The sequence below is a fragment of the Hippocampus zosterae genome, chromosome 3, assembly GCF_025434085.1.
Source record: "Hippocampus zosterae strain Florida chromosome 3, ASM2543408v3, whole genome shotgun sequence".
Taxonomy (NCBI): domain Eukaryota; kingdom Metazoa; phylum Chordata; class Actinopteri; order Syngnathiformes; family Syngnathidae; genus Hippocampus; species Hippocampus zosterae.
Window position 1 is genome coordinate 25,113,561 of NC_067453.1, and position 24,877 is coordinate 25,138,437.

Sequence of the window (24,877 nt, forward strand, 5' to 3'; positions counted from 1 at the left end):
GCAAAGTGACTTTAAAGATTTCTTACCAAATACATGATCCATGTCTGAAGATAATTGCGCAAAGACTGAAAACGATTTTGTTTCAAATTTGGAAGACATTAGTTACATATCAGGTGGTACGTTTTCATTTTTGCTGTACTTGAAAAGAGCAGTTGAAACCGATACTTTTACCACAATATATATATATATATATATATATATATATATATATATATATATATATATATATATATATTCATTCATTCATTCATTCATTCATCTTCCGAGCCGCTTGATCCTCACTAGGGTCGCGGGGGGTGCTGGAGCCTATCCCAGCTGTCTTCGGGCAGTAGGCTGGGGACACCCTGAATCGGTTGCCAGCCAATCGCAGGGCACACAGAAACGAACAACCATGCACACTCACACTCACACCTAGGGACAATTTAGTGTGTTCAATCAGCCTGCCACGCATGTTTTTGGAATGTGGGAGGAAACCGGAGCACCCGGAGAAAACCCACGCAAACTCCACACATGGAGGCCGGAGCTGGAATCGAACCCGGTACCTCTGCCCTGTGAAGCCGACGTGCCATCACTGGACTACCGGGCCGCCATATATATATATATATAATTTTTTTTTTACACAAGTATCTGGACTTTTTCTTGTGTGTGTACTTTCATCACCTCTGCCCGGCACCATTCCCGACAGTCGACTGTTATCTCAGCCCTCACCGCATCAATGGCTTCTTTGACAGGCATCGCGTGATCACAGGGTAGACCGCCAAAAGCTTACGTGAGGGATTTTCTTTTTTCCTCCTCTGACATCTGTTTGCGAGAAGTCCTCCGCTTTACCTTCTTTCTCTCTGCTATTTTCTTGGCCCGCCGTTGAACCCGAGGGGCGCAGGCTAATGCCAAGCGCTAGGAGTCGAGGGTTAGACAATTAGCCTTGCCGGCTCATTGGAGTGACCTCACGCTCTTATCAGTCAGCGTCTTTTGATCTCTTGCCTGGAAGCTCGTCATGGGTTCCGTATCACCTGAGCCGAAGGGGGCCGGGGGGGGGGGGGGGGGGTGAATCGCAACGATACAGATGCGGTGTTAAGTGAGTGACAGAGCTGTACTGCAGCTGTGCGGCTGGCGGGCAGGTGCTCCAACCCGACACCTACGGTAAGCGCTGAGGCCTGTTCGTTGCTCAAAAGACAGATTAGCATACATCGCGGCAGATAGCATGCACACTTTCATTCAGTCTTCAATGACCCTAACCTACAGAGTAGGTAGGAAAAAAATGCAGGCAAGCATGGGGAGGGCACGCAAAGAACACAGACGTGGACCTGAGCTGCGATGTGATACAGGGACTGATCAGTGCTCCCTCCTTCTGGAGGTGGGGCTTCACATTTAGCTACTTGTTACCGGTCGTGGTGAGGACGGGACAGTGGTGTTGGGATCGGGTTATCATTGTCGACATTGCTGTCACCGAGAGATTATTATCATTATCAGCCCCTGTTGTTGTATTGCCCATTGTTCTTGTGCCCCTTCCCTGGTTGCTCAATGCATCTGTCCTATTTTCTCTTACTGTCCTGCCCAGGATGAAAAATGAAAAAGGCAGTGAGTGGGTCCTGACGAGGTACGGAAGCATCTCGGAGAGTTTTTGACCGTGTTGGTTCATGTAATTCTTCAGGGTGAGAAGATGCCAGAGGAACGGAAGAAACGTTGGCCAGAAACTATAGTTTGAATGAAGTTACGGTAAAGTGATCGTGGCAGTGGAAGCTAAACTCAGAACAGTAGTATGGTTCCATGCCGAAGAAGCGTTGTGCTGGAGATTTGCCTTGAGGGTGGTGACAGATAAGGACACAGACAATCAGAAGGATCTGCATTGTGTCTTTATCGTTCGAGAGAAAGCCGATGACAGGGCACCCGGAAGGAAACTGTGGTACTGCGTGAGGAAGTCTGGAGCGACAGGGAAATACAGTTCGAGTAGTGCCGGACACTCGGTATTCGGGTAGCAGAACAGTAGTGAAGTGCGCTGCCGGTGTGACGGATGAGTTGAAGGTGGAGGTTGGGCTGGATCAACTCTAAGCCCTTTCCTCTTTGCATTCGTGACGGAGAGGCTGATGGATGAGGTTAGACCGGAATCCGCATGTACCCCATTGTTTGCGGACGACGACGTGATCTGCAGTGAAAGCGGAGAGCAGGTGGAGGGAACATCAGCAACCACACTTTCTATTTTGCGGCTTTATGAAATGATTCTTTTCCTTTTGCATATGTTTGGCATTTGGCCGCCATCCCCGTCGTTGGATCTTTACGGTTAATTACACCCTGCAAACAGGGTGCAGACGCTTGGCTGGCGGAGACTCATTAATTTTGTAGTCTCGAGCACGCTGACAGCTGGCCTTGGTGATGGGACGATGAATGCAAGAGCTCCAGCAGAGAGCCACGCCGGCCAAAGGCCTTCTCTGCTCCAGGACAGGGTTAAAGTCTTAATCTCTATTCTCCGCGGCATACGGATTAGCCAGGCAAAGTTAATACTTACACCTTCATGTTAGGGACCAGAGGAAAACCCCCGCAAACCTTCCTCACTACCTCCCTACTCTGTTTGCCCTCCCCATGGCTTCCATGGCCATTTGGTTGACTCCCTTCGTTCCGGTTTTGGATTAGTTACCCTTGGACGAAATGTAACAGCGGCTCAGATGTTCACTCTTTGAGGACTCACGGTTACAGGCTACCGACACATACTTATAATTTACCAATTTTAATTTAACGATATAAAATTGTGAGCAAAGACCTTTGTTTCAGATGCCGATGATGGAGCCCCAATGTCAAACTTTAAGTATCGATGGCGGGTATCGGCAAATTCCATGACTGCCCTGATACCTTAAAATAAGGTCCTTATCGGTCAGATACCAATACCTGGTATCGGCACTCGAGGTACAAAATAGCTCTTGGACATCCCTTAAAACGACTTCTCGCACTTCCTCTTGATGAACAACTTATATTTGAAATGTACTTTTCTGTCATTTGACTTTTTTTGATGTCTTGCAGTTTAAACATCGAGTTTAATCACAGACATATTTTAAATTGCTCTGAAGAATACATGCAATGCTGGTACTAAAACCTTATTAGCCTTCAAGGAAGAGAAGTAAAAAAATGTATTTTTTTTTTTAAAAATTGGAGCTACACGACAAAAGCAAATTGGTTAATTGGATTTGTCCCGCTGAGCTTTGCAGAACGTTACATTTCTGCTAATTAATCCAGAGTTATAAATGGCTTTAGGTTACCAATGAAAATACATTACAAACAAACAGCTCGACAGCATAAAAATATTCAAGTGCACTCCCACTGCACCGCCCCTGGCTGTGTCTGCTGCTAATCCTCCTCAGAGGTCCCTGTCAAGCGGGGACATATTTGAGAGCAGCCGAGTCATAAATCCAAAAGCTGCCTTTTCAGGCCTTTTATGTTGGGCGACGAAAGTTGTCACGTAGTCGCGGGAATGAGAACGTGACCACCAAGAACTGGAGGATGAACACGAATGACGGAAACAGGATCGAAGGCAAGCGCGTGCTCAGCAGCATACATGTGCATGTTTTTTTTTTGGGGGGGGGGGAGAGCATACATGACAAGGGCACTCATTGAACTAAAATCAAACTAATACATGAAATAAGCAAAGGTTGACTTCTGATATTTGTTTCCGAAAGGAGGCACGGACGGCAGCTGGCGATGGCGAAAAAAAAAAAGCGCGCACCCAAAGATCTTGGATTCCTCCTCCACCCTTGACCGTATTAACGTCAACAACATATCTCCTTGTAAAATGGCTTGATCCTCCCTTGAAACCGCCACTGTATTTCACCGGCAACACTTTCATGTGTCCTGCGCCCTGTCGACGGGTATCGGCGGAATGCGCGGAATTGCTGAGTGGTCTGTTATGAGCGTGTGTAATCTCCACCGAGGACAGATGAGTCATGCTGTCTCTCTCTCGGGTGATATAAAGAGCCATTCATTCTCACGGGGTGGGGGGGGGGGGGGGGGGGGCGAGAGGAAGATTGCAGAGGTGCGGACGGGGCTGTAGCGCGAGATCCGACTGTCACGTGATTGTTAATCACGTCGTCACCATGTTCATCCGATATGGTAATCTAGGTTGGAATACACGAGTTTTTGCATTTCAACTGTCAAAAGTCGTATAGTTCAACAAAGTACCCTTCTGGGCACCCTTTCATTGAGATATCACATACGCCCGGCCAAAGTAACTCACGATTTGATACCGTCTCAAATATTTTTCCGGTGATGATGTAATGATGACTTTCCAGCTGCAGTGGTGTGAGGTCAATGTTGGACGACGTCACGTTCAGACTTGCAAACAAATTGCGCTGCCAAAGGAAGAGAACGCCTTGTACCATAAATAATATTTCATATTTTTCAGCACAGCTTTATTGATATAGAACTTTTTTTTTTAAAAAGGTGGTTCATTTGACTCGTATAACTTTTGAAGTACAAATGTACAATATATTTGCACTGAATCCTAATATAACAGCGGTTACTACAGTGGACATTTTAGCATGTTATCAGGTTACAGCGTGCATGAAAGAGTGAGGCGCACTTTTTAAAAAACAATTTTGGCTAAACTGATGCAGTTGCGTTCAAAGTTTTAATGAACTCGTGCAATACATTTGAATGGAAACACGCAGTATTTTTTTCCCCTATATATTTAAGCACACATTTAATTTCCAAACTGCGCGTAACGTTTTCGTGGCTTACAAAGCCGAGCCACCTGTGCCTACTAATGGAGCCAACTCATTTTTTTTTTGGAGGTGGTGCTTGTTGTAGAAAACTTGAAGAACCACATAAGTAACTGATTCAGGTTCATGAAAAGGGGCTCCATTTCATTTTGATTCAGTGGCCCCCCCCCCCGATGACCTAATTGTTGTGTGTAGTTCAAAGTAAAAGTTACACGCACAATGACTTTGCCGAAAAGGTCGCCGGGATGTTTGAGCCTTCCGAGTGGAGGTAGAAAAAAAATAAATCAAAGCTTTTATTCCCAAACGTTCTGTTTGGTTGTCTCCACTCGCAATCTCTGTGCGTCAATTTAAATTGGAGCAGAAAATCAACAGGCTGACCTCCGACCTCCTCTGGTACGCCGCGGCCTTACGACCCCCCCCCCCTCCTCCTCCCGGTGCTGATGTTAATTAGGGTTTGTTCACCCAACGTCCGCAAGGTCAGAGCGGGGCCGATGTAACTGCGAACGGGGGTCACGCAAAGGATGGCTTCTTTTCACAGCCTGATAACATTTGGCTTTTATTAGAGCGGTGAGGGTCGGGTCACTGTTACGCCGGAAGCTCTGTCTCACTCCAGTGGGTCGGGACGGTGCGGTCGCCGGGGGGCGGAAAGAGGGGAAAAACGTCGCTATCTGATTACATGTCTTGAGCGACAACGTTAGTTTGAAGCAAAGTGGAGCCGACTGATCTTAAAGTGCCACCAGCTGCGCTGCGTTCGAGACGTTGCGCTAGTTTTGCACGCTAATCAACAAGTGTGCGCGTGTGTCCTGCGCTCGTCACGGGCGTTGTGTGGCACGGCGGTTTTCACTCACAGCAGAGCGTCCGATGACCGACGTGCAATGCAGTATGTAAACAAATGCTATTTTTACCCCGCTCGACCACACTAGCCGCTAATGCGGACAAGGCTGAAAAACGTAACCCAGTAACTACAAAAAAATATAAAAATAATCACAGTAGCATTACCAAATCCCGGTAATTTTCATGTTTACAAAAAGGCAAAGGTTTGCGGTGCCGCAACCGAGGTTATTATAGGTCATGAAAACAAACAAAAAATTATAACAAAAATGCTTCCAAAAAAAAAAAAAAGTTTCCAGTTCGTTTTCCCTTATTTGCAGCGTGAACTTGTGGGAAACTTCCATTTCACATTTTTGTCTGTAGGAGTGATGACGTGTCGCGTTTTCAGCGTGTTGACGTCTTATCACGTGTCCATACCATACGACAGATAAACAGAAAGAAAACTGCCTTTTCAAGCTATAAATACAGTCATTCATTTCGAGTTTGTGTGAGCTGTGTTCTCCAGCTTCAAAAGCTTAAATCGTCAAATGTATTGTATTAAGGTTTTTTTGCACACTTTGTGCTGTCGACAGAGTGTTCTCTAGCTTCATCGATCCATCGATCCATCCATCCATCCATTTTCCGATCAGCTCACAAGGATTGCTGGAGCCTAATCCCAGCTGTCTTTGGACAGTAGGCGGGGGACACCCTGAACTGGTCACCAGCCAATCGCAGGGTAGACATAGACAAATAACCATCCGCGGTCACACTCACACCTCGGTACGATTTTGAGTGTTCAATCAGCCTGCCATGCATGTTTTTGGAACGTGGGAGGAATACCCGGAGAAAACCCACACAGGCACGGGGAGAACATGCAAACTTCACACACGAAAGGGCGCAGCCGGAATCGAACCTTACACCTGTTCACTGTGAAGCGACCGTGCTAACCAGTCGACCACCACTGTGCTCCCTTCTCTACCTTCAATAGTGTACGTAAAATGTATTAAAAAAAAAAAAGAACATGAATTACAGCGTAGTGTGCATTCAAGTTGAGAAAGTGAAACCAGATTGTGTCACCATAGGAGGTCCCCAAATGTCATCATTACTTTTAAAATAGAGTAACTGAGTTACAACGTCATTTTTTCTTTCAAAGTAACTGTCAGCACCGAACACAGAGTATATAAAATACGGCAGCGTTCAGAACGAAGGCACGTAGAGACGCTTCCACTTTGCGAGGCGAGGTTCATGCTTCTTGCTTTATCTTCCCCGCGACCCTCGCCAAAAAGGAAAGTGTTGACAACTTGTTGGACTCAAGTCAAGTGGGAATGCAATTTGGTGGGACGACGTGCTCTCAACCGCCGCGTGCCGCTCCCTTCGACATCTTTCCTGCGTTTGGTTTTATCGCTATTTCGCCCAAGATTATTATTACTGTTTTGTTTTTTTTTCACGTCACGTTCCATCCAGATCAAATTTCCCAGTTCACATCTCATTGCCACGGGCCGCATATCAGTATGCGACATCGTGTCCAAGGAAAGGCAGTTTTCCCGAATCACTTTTACAAACATCGTTTGATTGCGGGAACTTGTGAGGAATTAGTCCCTGTCCAAAAGACAAACAACCGATTTATTTCTGGTGGCTTTGGTTGGATTTTGGAGCCGCGGGCGCTATTTGGTCAAGACTTTTGGGAACGTTAGCGCAAACACAGCACACTGAGCGTTTATAAGAACTCTGATATCCCAAGATTAGCCCTGAACTCTGCATTACCTGCGCTTGCCAAGCTATATTTGGCCGGCCGGGGTTGACACCGAGATCAAGTCGTATAACACATATTGCTGGCCCGCATTTTATTATTTTATCAGATTAGAGAGGGATGAGATGCGTTTTTTACATTTTTTTGGTAACTCTTCAGGGTTTGACTATAAATGGCAGATTATGTTTCTACTCCAAATTTCATCTGGAGCCGCTGAACCGAGCGCAATTTATATAAGGGAGATTTTGGTATCTTATTAATTCTCCATTAGGGCTCTAGCTAACAATTATTTTAATAATCCAATGATTATTTTGTAGGTTAATCAATGAATGTGGGAAAAAAAAACGTTCAAATTTCCATTTTGTTATTCGAAAACAGGACTTTATTTCAAAGTAGCAGTGATGCTTCGGTTGCCATGTTGGTCCGTAAATTGTCGGAAAATAGGCAAAAATGTTGATCAGCGTTTTCGAAAGTAACAGGAAATGTTTTTATTTTGATTCACAAAAATAACACTACCCCCACCCCCACAGCAAAAAAAAAACTAAAATTAGTATAAATGATATTTAAATGGGTTCTGGGTAATTTGGCTTTTGAGTTTTTGCGAAATCGTTATTTTGACAATTAACTGTTTGATAAGGAATGTGGTTTAACAGTTTACAACACGGACTTTGGTCATTATTAAAAGTAGTGTTTGGTCTTTGTCACTGCTAGTACTGCCTAATTTTCTGAAAATTTTGCCTGATTTTCACATGAAACAGGATTTGTGTACCAAAGTCTCTCTGCGATAACGATTGTCATCTTCTCGTGTTTAAAAAAAAAAAAAGTAGAAGAAAAAAAATACTGCATGGACATGCCTAAAGAGGATACCAACGTCATAATGTTGCATTGAAAAAAAAACATGGTCAGAACTTTGATCATCGATTAATTGTCGATGAATCAATGCACCTCGATTCTCAATGAATCACAGCGGCGAGGTTGGCAAACGTACGTCGTTCTCCAACTCTTGCGGAGAGTGAAAGTGAAGGCGTATCGTGAGATCAGCTGAGGTTGAGAGGCCTCTGTGGCATGTGCAAGCTTTACTGCTTTACAACAACATCTCACTCTTATCGTTGACAATGCCGCATTCCTGTCGGGGGCAGACTGAGCTCCACCCCCGACCCCCTCCAAGTCTCCATTCATAAGATTTACAATTGTGCCCACAATCTCTTGTTATTTGTAGGCGGCCCTCTTTTGACCATTTGGCGTCTGAAGCCTGCCAAACATTGGCCGTCACACTTGATGTTGGCTCAAGCGTGAGAGGGATTGTTTTGAAAGTTAATGGTTGTGCATGCGTTCATTTCTGGTTTTATCGGCGATGAGAGTGAAAGCGGGGAATGAAAGGCATAAAATGAACCTCTGCAAGCAAAGTGGAGTTTTTGGAATAGAATTCTTAAAGGGCCAGCACAAAAACACGTGCTTGCTTTAGCAAATTTGTTCGTTTTTGTTATTGTTCTCATTTTGGAATTTATTCTAGACGAGACTGAGGGTAGTTAAAAAAAAAGGGGTGGTGCAGCAAAGTGGAGATTGTGGATAAGAATTCTGAAATGTCAAGCGTGACCGCACGGCAACGGTGTGGCTCACCAATTTCGGATTTTATTCGAGACAAGACTGGGGGCAGAATGGAAAACGTGCACTGCCGCCAAGTGGAGACTGCAATGTCCAGACATCAGCATGTGCATCTTTTTTAGGTAATTTTTTTTATGTTATTCAAGATGAAACTGAGGGGTGAGGACAGAACAAAAACTGGGCACTACAGCAAAGTGGAGACTGTGGCAACTACCAAATAGTCCCACTAGAAACTGCAAAGAAAATGTGCTGCATTAACCACATCTGTGAACAAGTCACAAATATGAGTGGATGGGATTACGGGCATCATGTATTCACTTCTATGACAACAAATCTGCAAAGACACTAAGGGCAGCAAGACAACGGGGACTGTAGAGTCTCATACTGTAGGATCCATAAATCACTGCGACACTGTAAGCTAATGTTTGCATGTGCGCAATTTTTTTTTCACTTCACCCCTATGCTGTGTGCCAATATTTACACTCCAGAGTCTCCACTTAGCTGCAATGCTCTGTTTACTTGCTGTCCACAGTTGCCTCTCAAATTAAAAAAATAAAATAAATATAACCAAACACAACCTATTATTTGGAGCCATAAAGGATTATATTCAACAGTCTTGTCTCGCTGCCCTTAGTGTCCTCTCAGATAGAATTTGTCATTTTAGAAGTAAATACGTCATATCCACGGTTTTGCTATTCATTAGCATCTTATTCCAACTTGTGCTTTTAACGTAGCACAGTTTTCACAGTTTCCTGTGCTCCTCTCGGACATTTGTCAACCTTTGTCCCCCCCCTCCCAAAAAAAACAAAAAAATAGCTGAAAATATTACCCGTTGTTGGTGACTCCACTGTGATTAGCAGAGCGCTACAAAAATGTTTAATATGAATGTCATGGACAAATCAAGAGGATTTAAGGTCGGTGAATGGGTTTGTGTTCCAGCAGAGATAAGACCTTCCCTTCATGAGGCCGTGCGAAGGGCTCAGTGATAAAACATTTATGAGGAACAGCTGTTTTTTTTTTTAAGCCAAGTTTAATGAGAATGTTCCACATCTGAGACGAGAGAGCGGACACTTCATTGGGTACACCCCACGCAGTCTAAATGAGGTCGGTCCAAAACGACGAGAGCAGAACGCAAAGATGGCAAACAGGAAAAGAGAACGGCTGCTTTCCTTTTTGGCTCATCGGTTTTCTGGAGGGAATTTATCGCTGTTTATGCAGATATAATCAGATGATGCCGCACCCACGAGGTTGTCTCCTCTTCACACACCAAATCTTCACAAGCTTATCAGCAACGAGCCTCAAACGTATCTTGGTCAGATTTTTTTTTGGGGGGGTGTTTGTTTGTTTTTGGTCAACATCAAACAAACAAAAATGCTGCAGAAGCGATTGAAAGCGCCAATGGCCTTCAGTCTTCTTGTGAGTCAAGGCAACCCAGACAGGAAACAGACATTTAAAGTATCAGCAGCGTTTGTGAAAAAAAAAAAAAAGGAGCCGTGTAAGAAGACGATTTGATCTGAAATTGCATCAACACTGAGTTGTTTGTTGTCATTAACACTTGATTCACTCATTCACAAAAAACAAAGAAGACATGACAACTCCTCAAAAGTTTTTTTTTCTGCTGAGGATAAAGAATATACGTATGTCTGTGGGTATTGTCATATGATAATATGTCTTTATGTTGATGCGCTGTTTTTATTCAAATTACCGTTGAGGCCAGAAAACAGCCAAATTGATGCTACTCATTAGCATTCTATGATGTTTCCTATATTAGCATTAGCATTAAGCTAGCGGACTTCAAGGCAGAACCTGGGTTCATCAAACCGTTTTGCAATTGAAAGCTACTGCTTGCGTACTGATGAACGCAAAAGGCTACCAGTTTGATACACACTTCTTGAAATTACACATTGGCTCAAATTACCTTCAATAATGCTCTTGTTGTATGCTATGACTAATAATTAAAGATATCTACACTCACTTCTACAACATTCCAAGAAAATGTCCGCTCACTTGTGATTTGATTTTTTTTTCTTTTTTTGTAAACAGGCCCACGGGCTAGTCATGTGGTCCTCAAGGGCTGTCTGCGTTTTTTTTTTTTTTAAACACACAACATGCAATTCTCTTAGTTTGATGTCTAGTTTGACACATTTGGGAGCGACAATCAACAGCTCAAATCCTCTTTTTTTTCCCCAAGACTTGCTCACTAATTCTCTCCGCCAAACTGCTGGAATCCAACCATTTGTGCTGCCGCCAACAAATATTTTACAGTGAAACAGAGTGATCACGCGTGAAACTCAAAGCACAGAAGTCATACGGGGGTCAGATGGTGTCTTGAAACAGGCACCGCCTTCGAAAGTGTAAAGGGATTAATCATCACTGTATTCATGTTGGACGCGCTATTCATACGTGATAATAACATCTGAAGTTCATTCTTTAATGATGAGGATGTTCTTGGCGGAGGCTGAAATTGATGTTGCAATCTCTGCTGTATGTTGTGCAGTGAAAATAAGCACCGTGTAACAGGCCGATGAGCCGATTCCCAGCATTCATAAAACACGGGAATAAACAAGAAGGTTCAATGTGTTTTATTTTATTTTTTTTGTTCAAACCTGAACTCCAAGCGACCGACGGGGAGGTTTGTTCTCAGCGCAGATGGAAATGAGCGATCGCCCGCCGTGCAGCGCCTCCCCAATGCACATCAAAGGTGCTCGGTCTGGCCTCTTCGATAGTTTGCCTCGATGACCAAAAGCAGCCGTTCCCGAGCGTGGCCCAAGATGACACGCACCGCCTCCTCCCTTCCTTGGTGACGGCGGCCATGATAAAGCCTTTGGCCCAGTAATTCGTTTGAAGTATCACGCCCCCCCCCCTCACTTTTTTCCCCCCTTCTCAATCCAGACAATTTAGAGAAGCATGTCATGCAAGAGGAAATATCAATGGTGATCTCTTGAACTCTGTCAAAAAAAACATAAAGGTCTGTTTTGTCTCTCTTCGGCCGTTTTGGGGAAGTAGTGGGAGCGACGGGATGTATGTTTCCGTACTTGTGTGGGAGATCGACATCTTACCCGTCATATATATCGTTTCATATACTTGCCAGTCGTTTTTCTCATGTTCTCATTCACTTCTTGTTATTGTCACGCATGTATAAAATTGACTCAAGCACTAATTTAATGTCAAAAACTTAACAGACAATAATTCGCACTGTGCCGTCAGTTCACAGGAGACCAGAAGAAAAAAATGTCTCCCCTTTTTTGTTTGTTTAGTTTTTTGGGTTGAAGGAAGAGACCCCATATACAAGATGAGTTGGAAAAGTGTGTTCTTACCGCACTTGTGTGATGTGTGTGATGAGATCGAGTTGATCAACGCACGCACCATCATCATCTCCACTGACAGAGCAGATGTCCGTTGTAGTATCACAACTGACCTGTGAGAGGCAGCATGGTGCCATGGCATGCAGACTACAGGAAATCAAAAAGAAGAGTAGTAATGAGAAAAGAAATAAAGTTGATTTTCCCAAACTGCCAAAAAAAAGACAAACAGACAAACAGAGTTTTTCCTTGGATGCTGACAAAAATCCAACTGACAAAGTCCAGTGAGGAAAATTAATTTTGGCACTTTTTTTTTTTTTCAAATTCCAAGTGGCTTTGTGTCAAACAATATTTATAATAAGTAAATAAATAAAAACACATTTATTTTGGCACCAGTTATGGGCCTAAATGGTTACAAATAACATAATCAACATTGATTTTGCTTTAGACCACGTGGACTCAATTAAAAATAAGTCAAAATCATTCAAATCAGTTACCAAAATGATATAAAATCGATAAAAATCAAAATAAAAATGTACATTTAGACTCAAATAAAAATAGATAACTTTATTATCTTTATTTCTATTTGATATATTATTATTATTAATAATAATTGTCATTTAAATGCTAAAATTAAAAATATAATAATACCAATGTAAATAACTAATAAATTCCATTATTTTGTGGGTACTGAGTAAATACTGCAAAAAAAGCAAAAAGTATCTTTCAAATGCCCCCTTTGTTTATTTTGACTTTTAAACTCATAAATTGTATATTTGAACAAAGCCAATTTGTAATTTCCACAGTGTACTGTCACTTAAAAAATGGGGGATGGGGGGGGGGGGCGGCATCCAAATACAGCTTTACATAGTAAAGCATATTATATACTTAAATAGTCTAATGATGAGCCTAATGCATTCAAACAACTCCCCCACCCTCCCTCCCAAAAAATAATGTTTAATTTGAAGCTTAGGGAAAAGCTCAAACTTAAGCTGATCAACTCATAATTGCTGAACGGGACCAGGGAATTTGTAATGTGCTTACTGCGACTGCTAAATAAACACATTTAAGAGTCCCCAGGATTAGTGGCTCGGGTACGACTGCTGCCTCTGTGCCAAATATCAAACCAACGACGTGCCCTTTTAATTGGGCTCAGGTCCAAAGAGTCTGTCTGCGGGTTAATTGGCTTCTTACCCCGCTTTAAGTCCCAGGGAGTCCGTCTGCCTGGCTGATGTGTAATTTGGGGGCCGCAGATGGACGCGTGACGTTCTGCCAGCAGGACGCTCGAGATGCACTTTGACCAGACATGACTCGGAGCGTTGGGATGGCCTCTTGAAGATGAAAACGTTCTGGCCCACTTCTCCTTCCTCTTCCTCTTCTCGGTGTGATTCATTGAGCGCTCTGGATATTCACCCTTTGTTGTTTGTTGTCGTGCCAAGACGTACGTTCTGTAAAATTAGACACAGTTTTAACATTTACACTGTGCTTAGAAAATGGAGAATACTGTAAGATAAGATATCCTTTATTTGTCCCACACTGGGGAGATTTACCGCTACTCATTTTGACAACAACGCCCCCCCCCCCCCCCCAAAGGTACCTTTTCATTCACCAATAATGATAACCTGCTGTCAGGCTGCTGAATAAAAATAACAACAATAATAATAGTAATAATAATTAAATGATGTGATGTGCACTTAATTGAACGGTGTTTGTTTGTTTTCTCTTCTTTCTACCCACATTCTTGCTGCTGGAGGCTGTAAATTTCCCCAGTTTGGGACAAATAAAGGATATCTTAAGCTGTCTACTTTAGTCACCGCTGCCCCTCAAAGGGTTAAATGAGAGACGCAAGTGAACTTGATAGATTTTTTTTTGCGCTCATTCCAAATTCGAACTTGTTGTTTTCCTCGAACACATTAGGATTCATCCATTTTCAGATCCGCTTTTTTAAAAAGGCATGCGATAAAAAAGACACAACATAATTTTATAATAATAATTTTATAATCATCAATCATTTTGTGTGCCTCAAAATCACTTTTGAGGCACACAAAAATAATCTCTGGTTGTTTGACTATTGTAACCATTTAATTAAATGTAAACTAATGCACAAAGGAGTTAAAAATGGTTTGTTAACATTTAAAATGTCATAAATGTTTCAAAACAAGCAGTTCCAAAAAGATCAAATGATTTGAACATAACCCTTTCGGGGACAGCGGTTACTACAGTGGACAGATTTTCATGTTATCAGGTTACAGGGTGCACGAAAGGGTTAAAAGTTAAATATAACTGAACTATTCTGAGGCGGTGAGGAAAGGGAGCCCGCTTTCAAAGTCACTGATCTCGATCTTTCTGAAAAATTGATTTGCATCTTAAGAAGAGCATGACCAATATTTTTTTTTTAACTTTCGTCTATTATTAGACAAATAACCATGGCTACAATTAGGTCATTGATTTTTTTTTAAATCTGCATGGAATGCTTCACAAAAGCCATAATTTGTCACGGGATTCTAAAAAAAAAGAGAAAAAAACTGACTCAGGATTCTTAAAAGAAAAAATGCTGACTCGCGTCGGTGACATGTCTATCATGATGGTGAGCAAACACATTGCTTGCTAATTATACCACACAAAACAGCAGTGTTTTTCCCCGGCAACACGTTGCTCTCATTTGCCAGTTGATGTGGGGAAATTCTGCACAATATCTTATTATATTTTATTTTATTTTATTTTATTTTTTTTGCAAGGAGGAATTCATCGCATTCGGCGCCCCTGCAGACACAGCGACCATTTGACATGCATCTGTTCCCTCAGGGAAGGAAAGCAAAGGACAGGGAAACAGGTGTTGGTGCTGCAGAGATTGGCAGAGAGTTGTTGTGAATCAGCGCTAATTGTAGGAAATTAGAGATAGATTATCGCACCCCCCCCCTCACACAAAATGAAAAAACGCAGTCAGCGCAGACGTCATCGATTATGCAGTGCTAAAGGAATTTCTGTCAGCTGACAGAACAATGAGGTGTGCGTTACGGGAAACACTGCAGGGGGGGGGGGGGGGGATTTATAGAAAACTACTTTGAATGTGATAACTAATTGATGTCATCGCTGAGATTCATTTTGTCAAAAATGATTTTGAGAAGTCATTTGAACGCTTCATAATGTTAAAATGGAATCCGCCTCTTCACTAAGCCCCGCCCACACAGGACTGCAGTGCAAGGGTGGGCAACTCCGGTCCTCGAGGGGCTGCTGTCAGACATGTTTTAGATGTCTCGGACCCTTGAGGACTTGGAGTTGCCCACCCCTTGGTGTCGTGATGCACGCTCCACCCTTTCATGCAGATGGCTCGGGTTCGATTCCCCGTCAGTGTCCAATTCCAAAACGCGGATAGAAAACGGGTGGGTTGAATCAGGGAGGGCATCGGACGCAAAACGACTCATGCGAGTGACTTGCTGCGGCAACCACTGAGGGGACAAGGCAAACGTGACGACGACAAGCGACCAAGACCCGCTCAACCTGCCCATGCAAGAAAGTTCAACAAGATTTTGTAAAAACTATGTCGACAATATCTTGCCAGTCATAATATAGCACACGCCTTTCAAACAAAGACATACGTTACCCATGTCTTGTCTGTCAGTGTTGCAACATGACAACACTTCCCAGAACCGAAAGTAGACTTGACCAACACAAGTTCCTTCCTCTGGAAGATTCACTTCTTTTCTCGGGGCTTCACAATTATCGCTTCCGCAGAGGAAGAGGAGCACTGCTTTTTCAGCTTGGATCTCGTTCTTTGGATGTGGGGACTCTCGAGTCATGTACGCCGTCGTGCTCATCGGGGTCGTACTGCGCGGGTCCTTCGCGATGCCTCCCGCCGACAAGGACGCATGCAACTTGTACGGCGCGGTCGGACAAACGATGGAGCTTCCGTTTGTTTACAGCCGTCTGGCCAACACGGACGTGCTGAGGTGGACTCACAACGGCACCATCATTTTCAACCGCGAGCAAACCAGGGTGTCCGTCGGGAAGCCGGAGGACGTCTCCAAGACCGGCTCGCTTCTGCTGAAGAACCTGAAGCTCTCCAGCGGTGGCTGGTACCAAGCCACTGTGCGGCATCCCAACCGGACCCTGGTGACAATGTGGACCGGCCGTCTCTGCGCCATGGACAAGGTGTCCCAACCGCGGCTCGGTTACATCTGCGACCTGAAAACCGGGTTTGTCAATCTAAGCTGTCACGTAGCCAATCCCCACGAGTCGTTATTCTCATGGACGGTCGACGATGTCAACTTGTTGGGGGCGACTAAGCAGACTTTGAACGTATCACTGGACAGGGAGAAGAGTTTTGCTTGTCGGGTAAGGAACAGATTCAGCACGGAAAGGAGTGATGCTGTTCGTCCGGCATGTAAGACTCCGTCTGCGACCGCGGCGACACCATCAACTCTGCTTTGTTTCACACCGAAAACGATCATCGCCGCACTGGCGGGAGTAGCGGCTCTGTTCCTTGCCCTGCTCGTCGTCATCGCCGCGTCGTGTCACCGATGCGGACGAAAGAAAACCCGTAAGCGCGTTTTGGGAAAAGGGGATTTGGGAATGGTTTCAGTAAGACAGCCGAGATCTGAGCTCAACAGCCCAGAGTACGAAACCATGAGCCCCGCAGAGGTTCCCACATCTGCGTTTCCAGAACCTTTACCCAGAACTCGTCAGTCTAGCGAAAACCTTGTCCAGATGGAACAAGCTGCTGCTAAAGACCCTTCACCGGTTCCAAAGCCCAGGACCAAGAACCCCCAGACACCAAACATGTGAACCCTTTGAGGGACAGCGGTTTATACAGTACAGTGGACAGTTTATCATGTTATTGGGTTACAGGGTGCACGAAGGTGTTCAAGTTGTTCTGGGCAATGAATCGATCGCAACTGGACTCTTCCGTTTGTCTTTAAAGAGGGCTCGGCTCTCATCCAAGACCGGGCTTTGTCAATTTTAGTGTCATGCTGATTACAACTCTTTGTAAAAATATATATGAGACTCCCGTATGGCATAAAACTTACAGTATTACACATTTGTCTTGACTTTAATGAAATTGCGATATTATAACTCTTCTGGGGGAAAAAAGTATTTTCATATTAAAGGTTTTTGTCTTGGAAAAGAAAAATCTGAATTTGTTTTCAAAATATTACAACTCCTTCAGGAAAATAAATGCACATCTTCTCATTTTTTGACTTTCATAAAAAAAATAATAATAATAAATAAAAATAAATACGCGGCCCGGTAGTCCAGTGGTTAGCACGTCGGCTTCACAGTGCAGAGGTACCGGGTTCGATTCCAGCTCCGGCCTCCCTGTGTGGAGTTTGCATGTTCTCCCCGGGCCTGCGTGGGCTTTCTCCGGGTGCTCCGGTTTCCTCCCACATTCCAAAAATATGCATGGCAGGCTGATTGAACACTCTGAATTGTCCCTAGGTGTGAGTGTGAGCGTGGATGGTTGTTTGTCTATGTGTGCCATGCGATTGGCTGGCAACCGATTCAGAGTGTCCCCCGCCTACTGCCCGGAGACGGCTGGGATAGGCTCCAGCACCCCCCGCGACCCTAGTGAGGATCAAGCGGTACGGAAGATGAATGAATGAATGAATGAATGAATGAAAAATAAATACAATCTGCCTTTATTTCCCAATATGACAGACCTCTAAAATGCCCTTGTCATAAATATTCTGTTTTTTTTTTTTAATCTGAATTTGTCTGGAAAAAAAAATACTGCTTTAATTCCACTCATTTCATTAATACTCTTGTAATTCTCGTGCGTGACCTTTCACCCAATATAAAGGTCTTTACGATTCTTCCCAACTCCCCCCCTCCCAAAAAAAAAAAGATTTATTATGTACTTGTATTTACACATAGAGTTCTCACATCTCCACCCTTTGACGCAGTTAGCGTGAAATAAAGTTGATCTTTTATACTCGCTAAGCGGCTTATCTGCGCCAAACCCCATTCTTTGTTCCATCGTCTTATTTCTTTTTTTGGGGGGGAGGGGGGGGGACATTCTCGTGCTGAAAATGTGCTTGCTTGTAAGAAGTTAGTATAAGGAGCGACAACAACCACAAAAAAAATCAATAGGGGAATGGATTAGCTAAGGCAACTCTGTATTATCTGCAATGGGCGGGTGATGATCCGCACATCAAAGTTTCTGCCGTTTGGCCTAATGCTATGTGACAGCCTTATAATGGAGGCCCCTTGAGCGTGGTGGCAGAAAACGAACAAGCAATGTCATCTTTTGTCCACTCCGGCCGCACTGGCTCTGCCCCGACGCTGCATATAGATCCGTTTTGGGAGAGCAAACGAGGCTTCTTGGAGAATTCGGCGAGTCACGTCTTCCCGGATGTGCTTTTTCTTTCATTTGAACGCGTCTCATATGCATTCTGCACATTGGCCCTGAGACGTTTAATCAGAAGTCGTCGACGCTTTTGATGGCGGCGTGTAGAGGAAAAAAAAAAGGGGGGTTAATTACCCGTGGAAAGTATTTATGCCCACGTCAGATGGTTCCTGAGGCCGTTTGCCGTCTCGCCGGATGCCAAGTCTGCGGAATGTACCGAGAGAATCAGAAAATCAGAGGTTAGCGGAAGCCGCAGGCTGTTTGAAATCAGATTTGTCAGGGGAGGGGGAAAGGGTGAGCATTCTTGCTCTCTTTGGCCTCACGTCAACATTTTGTTTAGCCGGAGCCACTTTTGATGGTAAATGGCATTGATCCAAGATGAGCTAATAAGCTCGATGAAGGATTTTTTCATTGGACAGGACAGGGATGGGCAACTGGCAGCCTCTTGATGAATTAAAAAAAAGAATTGTTTTTTTTTGGTTTAAATAAAATCTGCTGATAAAAACTAAAAATTCATGCACTCACAGGCTCATGGCCCAATTCTACTTTGAACTTTTTATTTGAAAAGCTGCTGTTGTTTTTGGCCATCAGCTGTCGGGGGGGGGGGGGGGGGGGGGTTCCACTTGGCAAAGCTTTCAGGCTGACTGGTTGTAAAAGTGCATTAAACCGTCCTCTCTTATGATAGCGTATGTGCTGCGGTCATATTAGAGTCAGGATGTTGCTCACTCTTTTATTTGTCACCAGGTGGAATTTGGCGCTTTGTCTTAATTTGAGATGCACTTTATGAAATCCAGGTGAAGCACCGGCTCTGGAACTTTATATGAGGGATCAGCTGTTGACTCCAAAGTCCAGTCGGTCTGTGTTTTTAAAGCTTTTAAAGCTGCTCTATCATTTCTACCAGCTCTCCCATAAAAACACTTCTGTCAGGCAAATTACCCATCCATGCACCTGATAGAAATCAGATGGAGGGGACAAAGATTCTACCTTGTGCTTTAATAATCATCTTGTAGTTAGAATTTTTTTTTTGGGGGGGGGAGAATAGGATCCCCATGGGCTTTGTTGCTACAGGGATTCATGCGGGGGATAACGGCGTGTCAGTGAAGCCGTGCAACAAAAGCGCAAGATGAGAGAGGTGTAAAGGTGCGACGGAGGGGGGGCTGACAACATTGAGTTTTTGCTTTGGCTAAGTGGTGTCTATCTGGCGAAGCATCAGTGCAACACACTCGCAGGCCTCACTGTGTGGCCTGGCGTCGTCTCTTTGAAAGCCACTCTGCTTCCAAGCCGACCTCACCTGGAAAAAATGCCTTTAAACGTACTTTTATCACCCAAATAGATAAGCTCTCTGTACAAAATAATGCGTTTGTATTTTGTTTATGATTACCCTGGAGATAAGATGGGCTTTTTCTGTATTGCTTAGGAAAAAAAGCTTCTTAATTTAACTCTTAAATCAATCAAATGCTAACATGCTAACGTTTGAGAATCATGGAGGAACAAGGTAGCAACAATGTAAATAAAGATAAAGAGACTGGACCCAAAGCTAACATTCAAACAGTCTATATTGATAGAATTTAGCAGGGTAGCATAGCCTCATGGGTAACAAAGAAACTGAGCCATATCCACAACTTCACACGTTGTTAGCAGTCGTCGTCCTATTTCAAACGGTTAGTGAGACTCGATAACTTGCTAACATGTTATCAGGTTGTATGCTAACCTCAAGAAAACTATACATCTCAGTGCTACTTGAGAACTTGCAATTGCTAGCATGCTAACAACAGCTATGCTACCTTATAGCAATAGAGCACCTTCCCTTTTGTTGACCACTGCTGCCAATTTAACAACAGACACACATCCTAAAGTAAGCTTAGCCATTACTGTGCCTTCAGTTGTGGACGCTAGTGTCAACAGCCTCCGCTTTACTCCAGGGGCCCTCAATCTACCCTTCAATAAAATATATGTGGGCATTTTTGTTCTCCTCCATCATTACATTTTTGCTTATTAGCATGCATTGTTCTCTAACTGATGCATTCAGTGTGGCATGTTTTTTTTTAAGTTAGTGGGCTGTTTCCTGTGGTGTTATTTGGAATCAGAACACATGTAATCACATGCGTAACACATCTTTCGGACCAATAAATCCAAGTCGAATGGGCTCCTTATGGCGGCTGAGGGACAGTCTGTTCAATGGCGCTCGTGCCAGCAGACGTGCGGGCGAGCAGCTGGGAGGTCGACGTCGTGACTCACGAATGCCGTTTTGGCCGTTGCGTGGTGTGCGAAGAGTTTGTGAGCATATCTTCCACTTATATTTCCATGCAAAATCCCAAGACTTTCTTTTCAAATGTGATTGATTTGCGAGCGTCTTTTGAACAGAGGCACGGACGTTTTAGTTGATTTTTTTGTTGTTGTGAATAATACACGATGGTTACGTTTGATGTTTGCGAACAGCTGCTAGCGCTCATCGGGCGAAACCTCAAGTTTGGTTTCTGTGTAATATTTCAAAATCATCTGTAAGTCACTCTGACACATAATAGAGTAGATGAGGGGGTGTGGGGAGGGGGGTAATTTATGGAAGGTTTACATTCATGAAAAATTAATAAGCAACTTTTTGTCCTTTTGCTTGTCCTGATTACAGTACTAGTCATGGCTGATGACTTTTAGGGATTTTATTCGGAATAAAACCAGTGATGAAGAACCAGGAAGGACAATACACATTTGTATTTTAATTCTCCATGTTTGCATGTAATGTGGAGAGTAAAAGTTGAGGGTAATTTTTTTTGTCAAAAAAAATCATGGCAAAAAACGAATTTTTTGGCATGAAGCTGATGAATGAATGGCATGTCTGTGCCTTTATGTCAAGGCGCCACTCAGACGGTATATTGAGTTCTTACTTTGACACGAAGGATTAATAATGCCCAAAGATTAATGAGTAGAATGCTCAAGATCAATCCCATACATTATTTAATGGGTACTTATTCTTACTTATTCAAAACTATCAGGTTTCTTGCAGTAATGCAGGTCAACACTTCATGAACATGAATGTCGCTGACGTGAGCAGCAACAGAACAAAGGTAACATTATTTAAAAAAAAAAAATCCCTGACTGCAGGAACCACATAAAACCCCTCCAGAGTGCTAAAGCTATTAAAATAATTAGCTCACCTTTCTCAAAACCGCCTCTCCACTTTATGGAGGGTCTGGTCCCACATTATCGGCTATGAGGACCTTTGGCCCCCTTTTTCCCCCAAAACTATGCTGATACAGAACAACATTTTCCTGACAGAAAGTATTTTTCACAAGGAAATCACTGTGCCCTGCTCCTAATTGTGTGTACATCCTAAATAAATTACACTGCTTGAAACAAAGCAGGTTCTTGCTTGGACATGAAGTAATCATTAATCACCTACGTTCCATTGACCTCGGTGTGCCTTGCTTGGATTCTTTATAATGTCTTTCAAGATCGATACTAAAAGGCTTGAACAGTAAAATATGACACATGGAGAGCACCCCGCCCACTTTAATATTTCCTAGGTGTCAGTCGTGTCTCGGTGAGCATGTGTGGGGGCTTTCGCGGATTTTCGGGCAGACAGGGTGCATAAAAAGATGAATTTGATACAGGGGAAGGCCAACTGTTGTGGGGGGGGGGGGGGGGGGGTGCGAGTTGGTGGAGGGGGTTCAAAAGGATATTGGGGAGGTATCGTATAGCTAAGAGCAACAATAATTGACCGCAAATGAAATACTTGAGTGGTCTTTCGGGCCGGCCACGAAACCACTCATGATGTGCTAGCGTTAGCATCATTTATAAATACATGATGTAGCTCAGGAAATGTGTGTTCTACAAATTAGTACGGTGTTGTCAATGGTGTGGTGGTACACTCGCCTGACTGGTGTGCTGGCAGCATGGGTTTGGTGCCCACTCAGTGACTGTGTGAATGTTGGTGTGGGTCGTTGTTTGTCTCTATTTGTGCCTTGTGACTGACTGGTGACCAGTTTAGGGTGTAGTACGCCTTTCGTCCAAAGTCAGCTGAGAGAGGCTACAGCACTTAGCTACCCCGTTTAGGATAAGCGGTGTTGAAAATGGATGGATGGATAGAATTAGTAAAAAGCATGTAGCACACTCTTCACTGTAAATTACATTTCTCAAATACACGCAGCAATTCGGACTTTGTTTTCATAGTGAATTGAGTTCATCAACTCCAGTGATAGGACCCCATGAGCAACCTTGCTTCCCCCTAAAAAAAAACACCCTATATTTCGTGTTGATGCTTAAATCACAGCAAAAACGTTTAAGTTGACTTTGAGGGAAATGTGTTCTTTCTTTTAAAAGTACAAGAACCAAATATGAATATATACATATTTGAAAATACTATTCGTTATATATACATTTTTTAAGAGACGCAATATTTAACTCGGGACAACAGCACGTCAGTCGAGTGCAGAAAGTCATACAAGACTTTTCTACCATCTGCTGGCAGTTCTTAGTTATTACATCTAGCGTGTCCCATGTTATCCATCCATCCATTCAGTCATCCATTTTCGAATCCGTTTATCGTGGGCGTGCCGTGGGCTATTGTAGCCTACCTAGTAGGCCGGTTCCCAACCAGGCGCAGGTCATACATAGATGAACCATTCGCGCTCACAGCCACACTTATGGATAATTTACTGCTTCATTAACCTGCCATGCATGTTTTTGGAATGTGGGAGGAAACTGGAGTACTGTACCCGGAGAAAACTCCTGTAAAATATCCAATATTTATTATTACCACCATATAAGTTGGTCAATGTGGGTCAGTAGGTGCAGTATCCAATTATATGCGCTAGATGTCACTGTTTAACCAGGAAATAACACTTCGTTTGGCTCACTCGAATTTTTAAGAATAATGTATTTGCATTTTATAGGGTAATAATAATGATTGTTACTGTTATTATTCCCGCGAAGTGTCATATTTTTATGATCACTCATATAAAAGTTCAATCTTTCTGTTCCATTTGGGACAGTGGGTGCAGTATCCAATCATATGCGCTAAATGTCACTGTTTACCCAGGAAATAACACTTCGTTTGGGTCATGAGGTGCAAGTCGAACATAAATTCAAGTTCACATCTTGTTCACACATAAATAATTTAACGAATTGGCAATGTGTATAGAATTTGAGATCATTTTTTCCCCACGTATATGAAACATACAGAATACCCATCTTGTAAATCAGTCTCTTGGATGCAATAACACCTCAAATATTTGATTTGATGTTTAAATTTGCAAATGTCAAATTTGAGCATTCCTCACAAGCATGTTGCAGCTGCAGATCAGGCAGGAATGTGCAGAATGCATTTGATAGTAAACATCAATCATCAGCCTCTCCTTTATGACAATTCTTTCTGCAGCTTAGTTGTGTTTTATGCATGAAAAGCCTTTTCCTGAGAGGTGAAGATAAATGGAGCAACTGTCATGCTTCAGGTCCCTAAATCCTCAGATTAGATTTTTAGGAACAGAGACGGCCGTCTGGCAGGGAATCAAAAGCGGCCCTTGAAGGACGAGGGAACTGTTTTCAATGTACAAAGTTATCTCTAGGAAAACGACTGCTGCATAAACATTGCCTTCTGCGAAGGTTCCTGAAGACCAAATTCTGTCACTCACATGTACATTTGACACTTAAACACAAAGAGTCACGTAGTGGAAGGTCGTCCAAACCAGATACAGGAGAACCAACATTTTAAATATGGACAAAACAGTTAGTCTTTAAATATTTAATTTTTGACATTACATTTTTAATTCATGTATCAAAGCTCTATTATCCTAACGAAAAAGGGTTTGAAGCAAACAACAAAATATTTTTCCTCAGTGCAAAGGGCTCTTAAAAATGACAATTCAAGGATACATTGAAACATGTTGTATTTTTTTTTCACAAAAATTAACGCACTCACAATGTTAATATTATTGAGGAGTCCACAAAAAATGAGTCGGACTACACACTGTGTAGCATAGTGCAAGACATGGTGTAAACATGTCTGCCATCTAATGGTGATTGGTGGTAATACAACTTAAAACTACGGTCGACCTTTGCATATTCATTTTGACAATCGCAGATTCAATTATTTGCTGTGGGGGTTGGTCCATTTTTTTCCTCATATTTTGGATTTGTGTTTTTCCATACTGTAGACGTGTCTTGATGCGTCAGTCCGAGTGAGGATGCTAGTGTCATCAAATAAATTATTCATTCATTCATTCATTCATCTTCCGAGCCGCTTGATCCTCACTAGGGTCGCGGGGGTGATGGAGCCCATCCCAGCTGTTCTCGGGCAGTAGGCGGGGTACACCCTGAATCGGTTGCCAGACAATCGCAGGGCACACAGAGACGAACAACCATTCGCACT

General features: G+C 43.2%; 1 protein-coding gene and 1 long non-coding RNA gene across 2 annotated transcripts; one reads left to right on the top strand and one right to left on the bottom strand.

Moving 5' to 3' along the window:
* Window positions 1-509: 509 nt before the first annotated feature.
* On the bottom strand, window positions 510-18,833 carry LOC127597613 (uncharacterized). Its single transcript, XR_007961685.1, has 4 exons — window positions 18,649-18,833; window positions 13,365-13,618; window positions 12,186-12,320; window positions 510-2,143 (listed from the first exon to the last, which is right to left on the bottom strand). It is a non-coding gene; the product is annotated as an uncharacterized LOC127597613 (long non-coding RNA).
* On the top strand, window positions 15,619-17,584 carry LOC127597596 (uncharacterized). The gene has a single exon (XM_052060753.1). The coding sequence runs from the start codon at window positions 15,969-15,971 to the stop codon at window positions 16,953-16,955; it is 987 nt and encodes a 328-aa protein (XP_051916713.1). The 5' UTR covers window positions 15,619-15,968; the 3' UTR covers window positions 16,956-17,584.
* Window positions 18,834-24,877: the final 6,044 nt, after the last annotated feature.

Excerpts from the sequence above, each read along its gene's own strand:
- LOC127597596 (XM_052060753.1), top strand. The coding sequence starts at position 15,969 with ATGTACGCCGTCGTGCTCATCGGGGTCGTACTGCGCGGGTCCTTCGCG.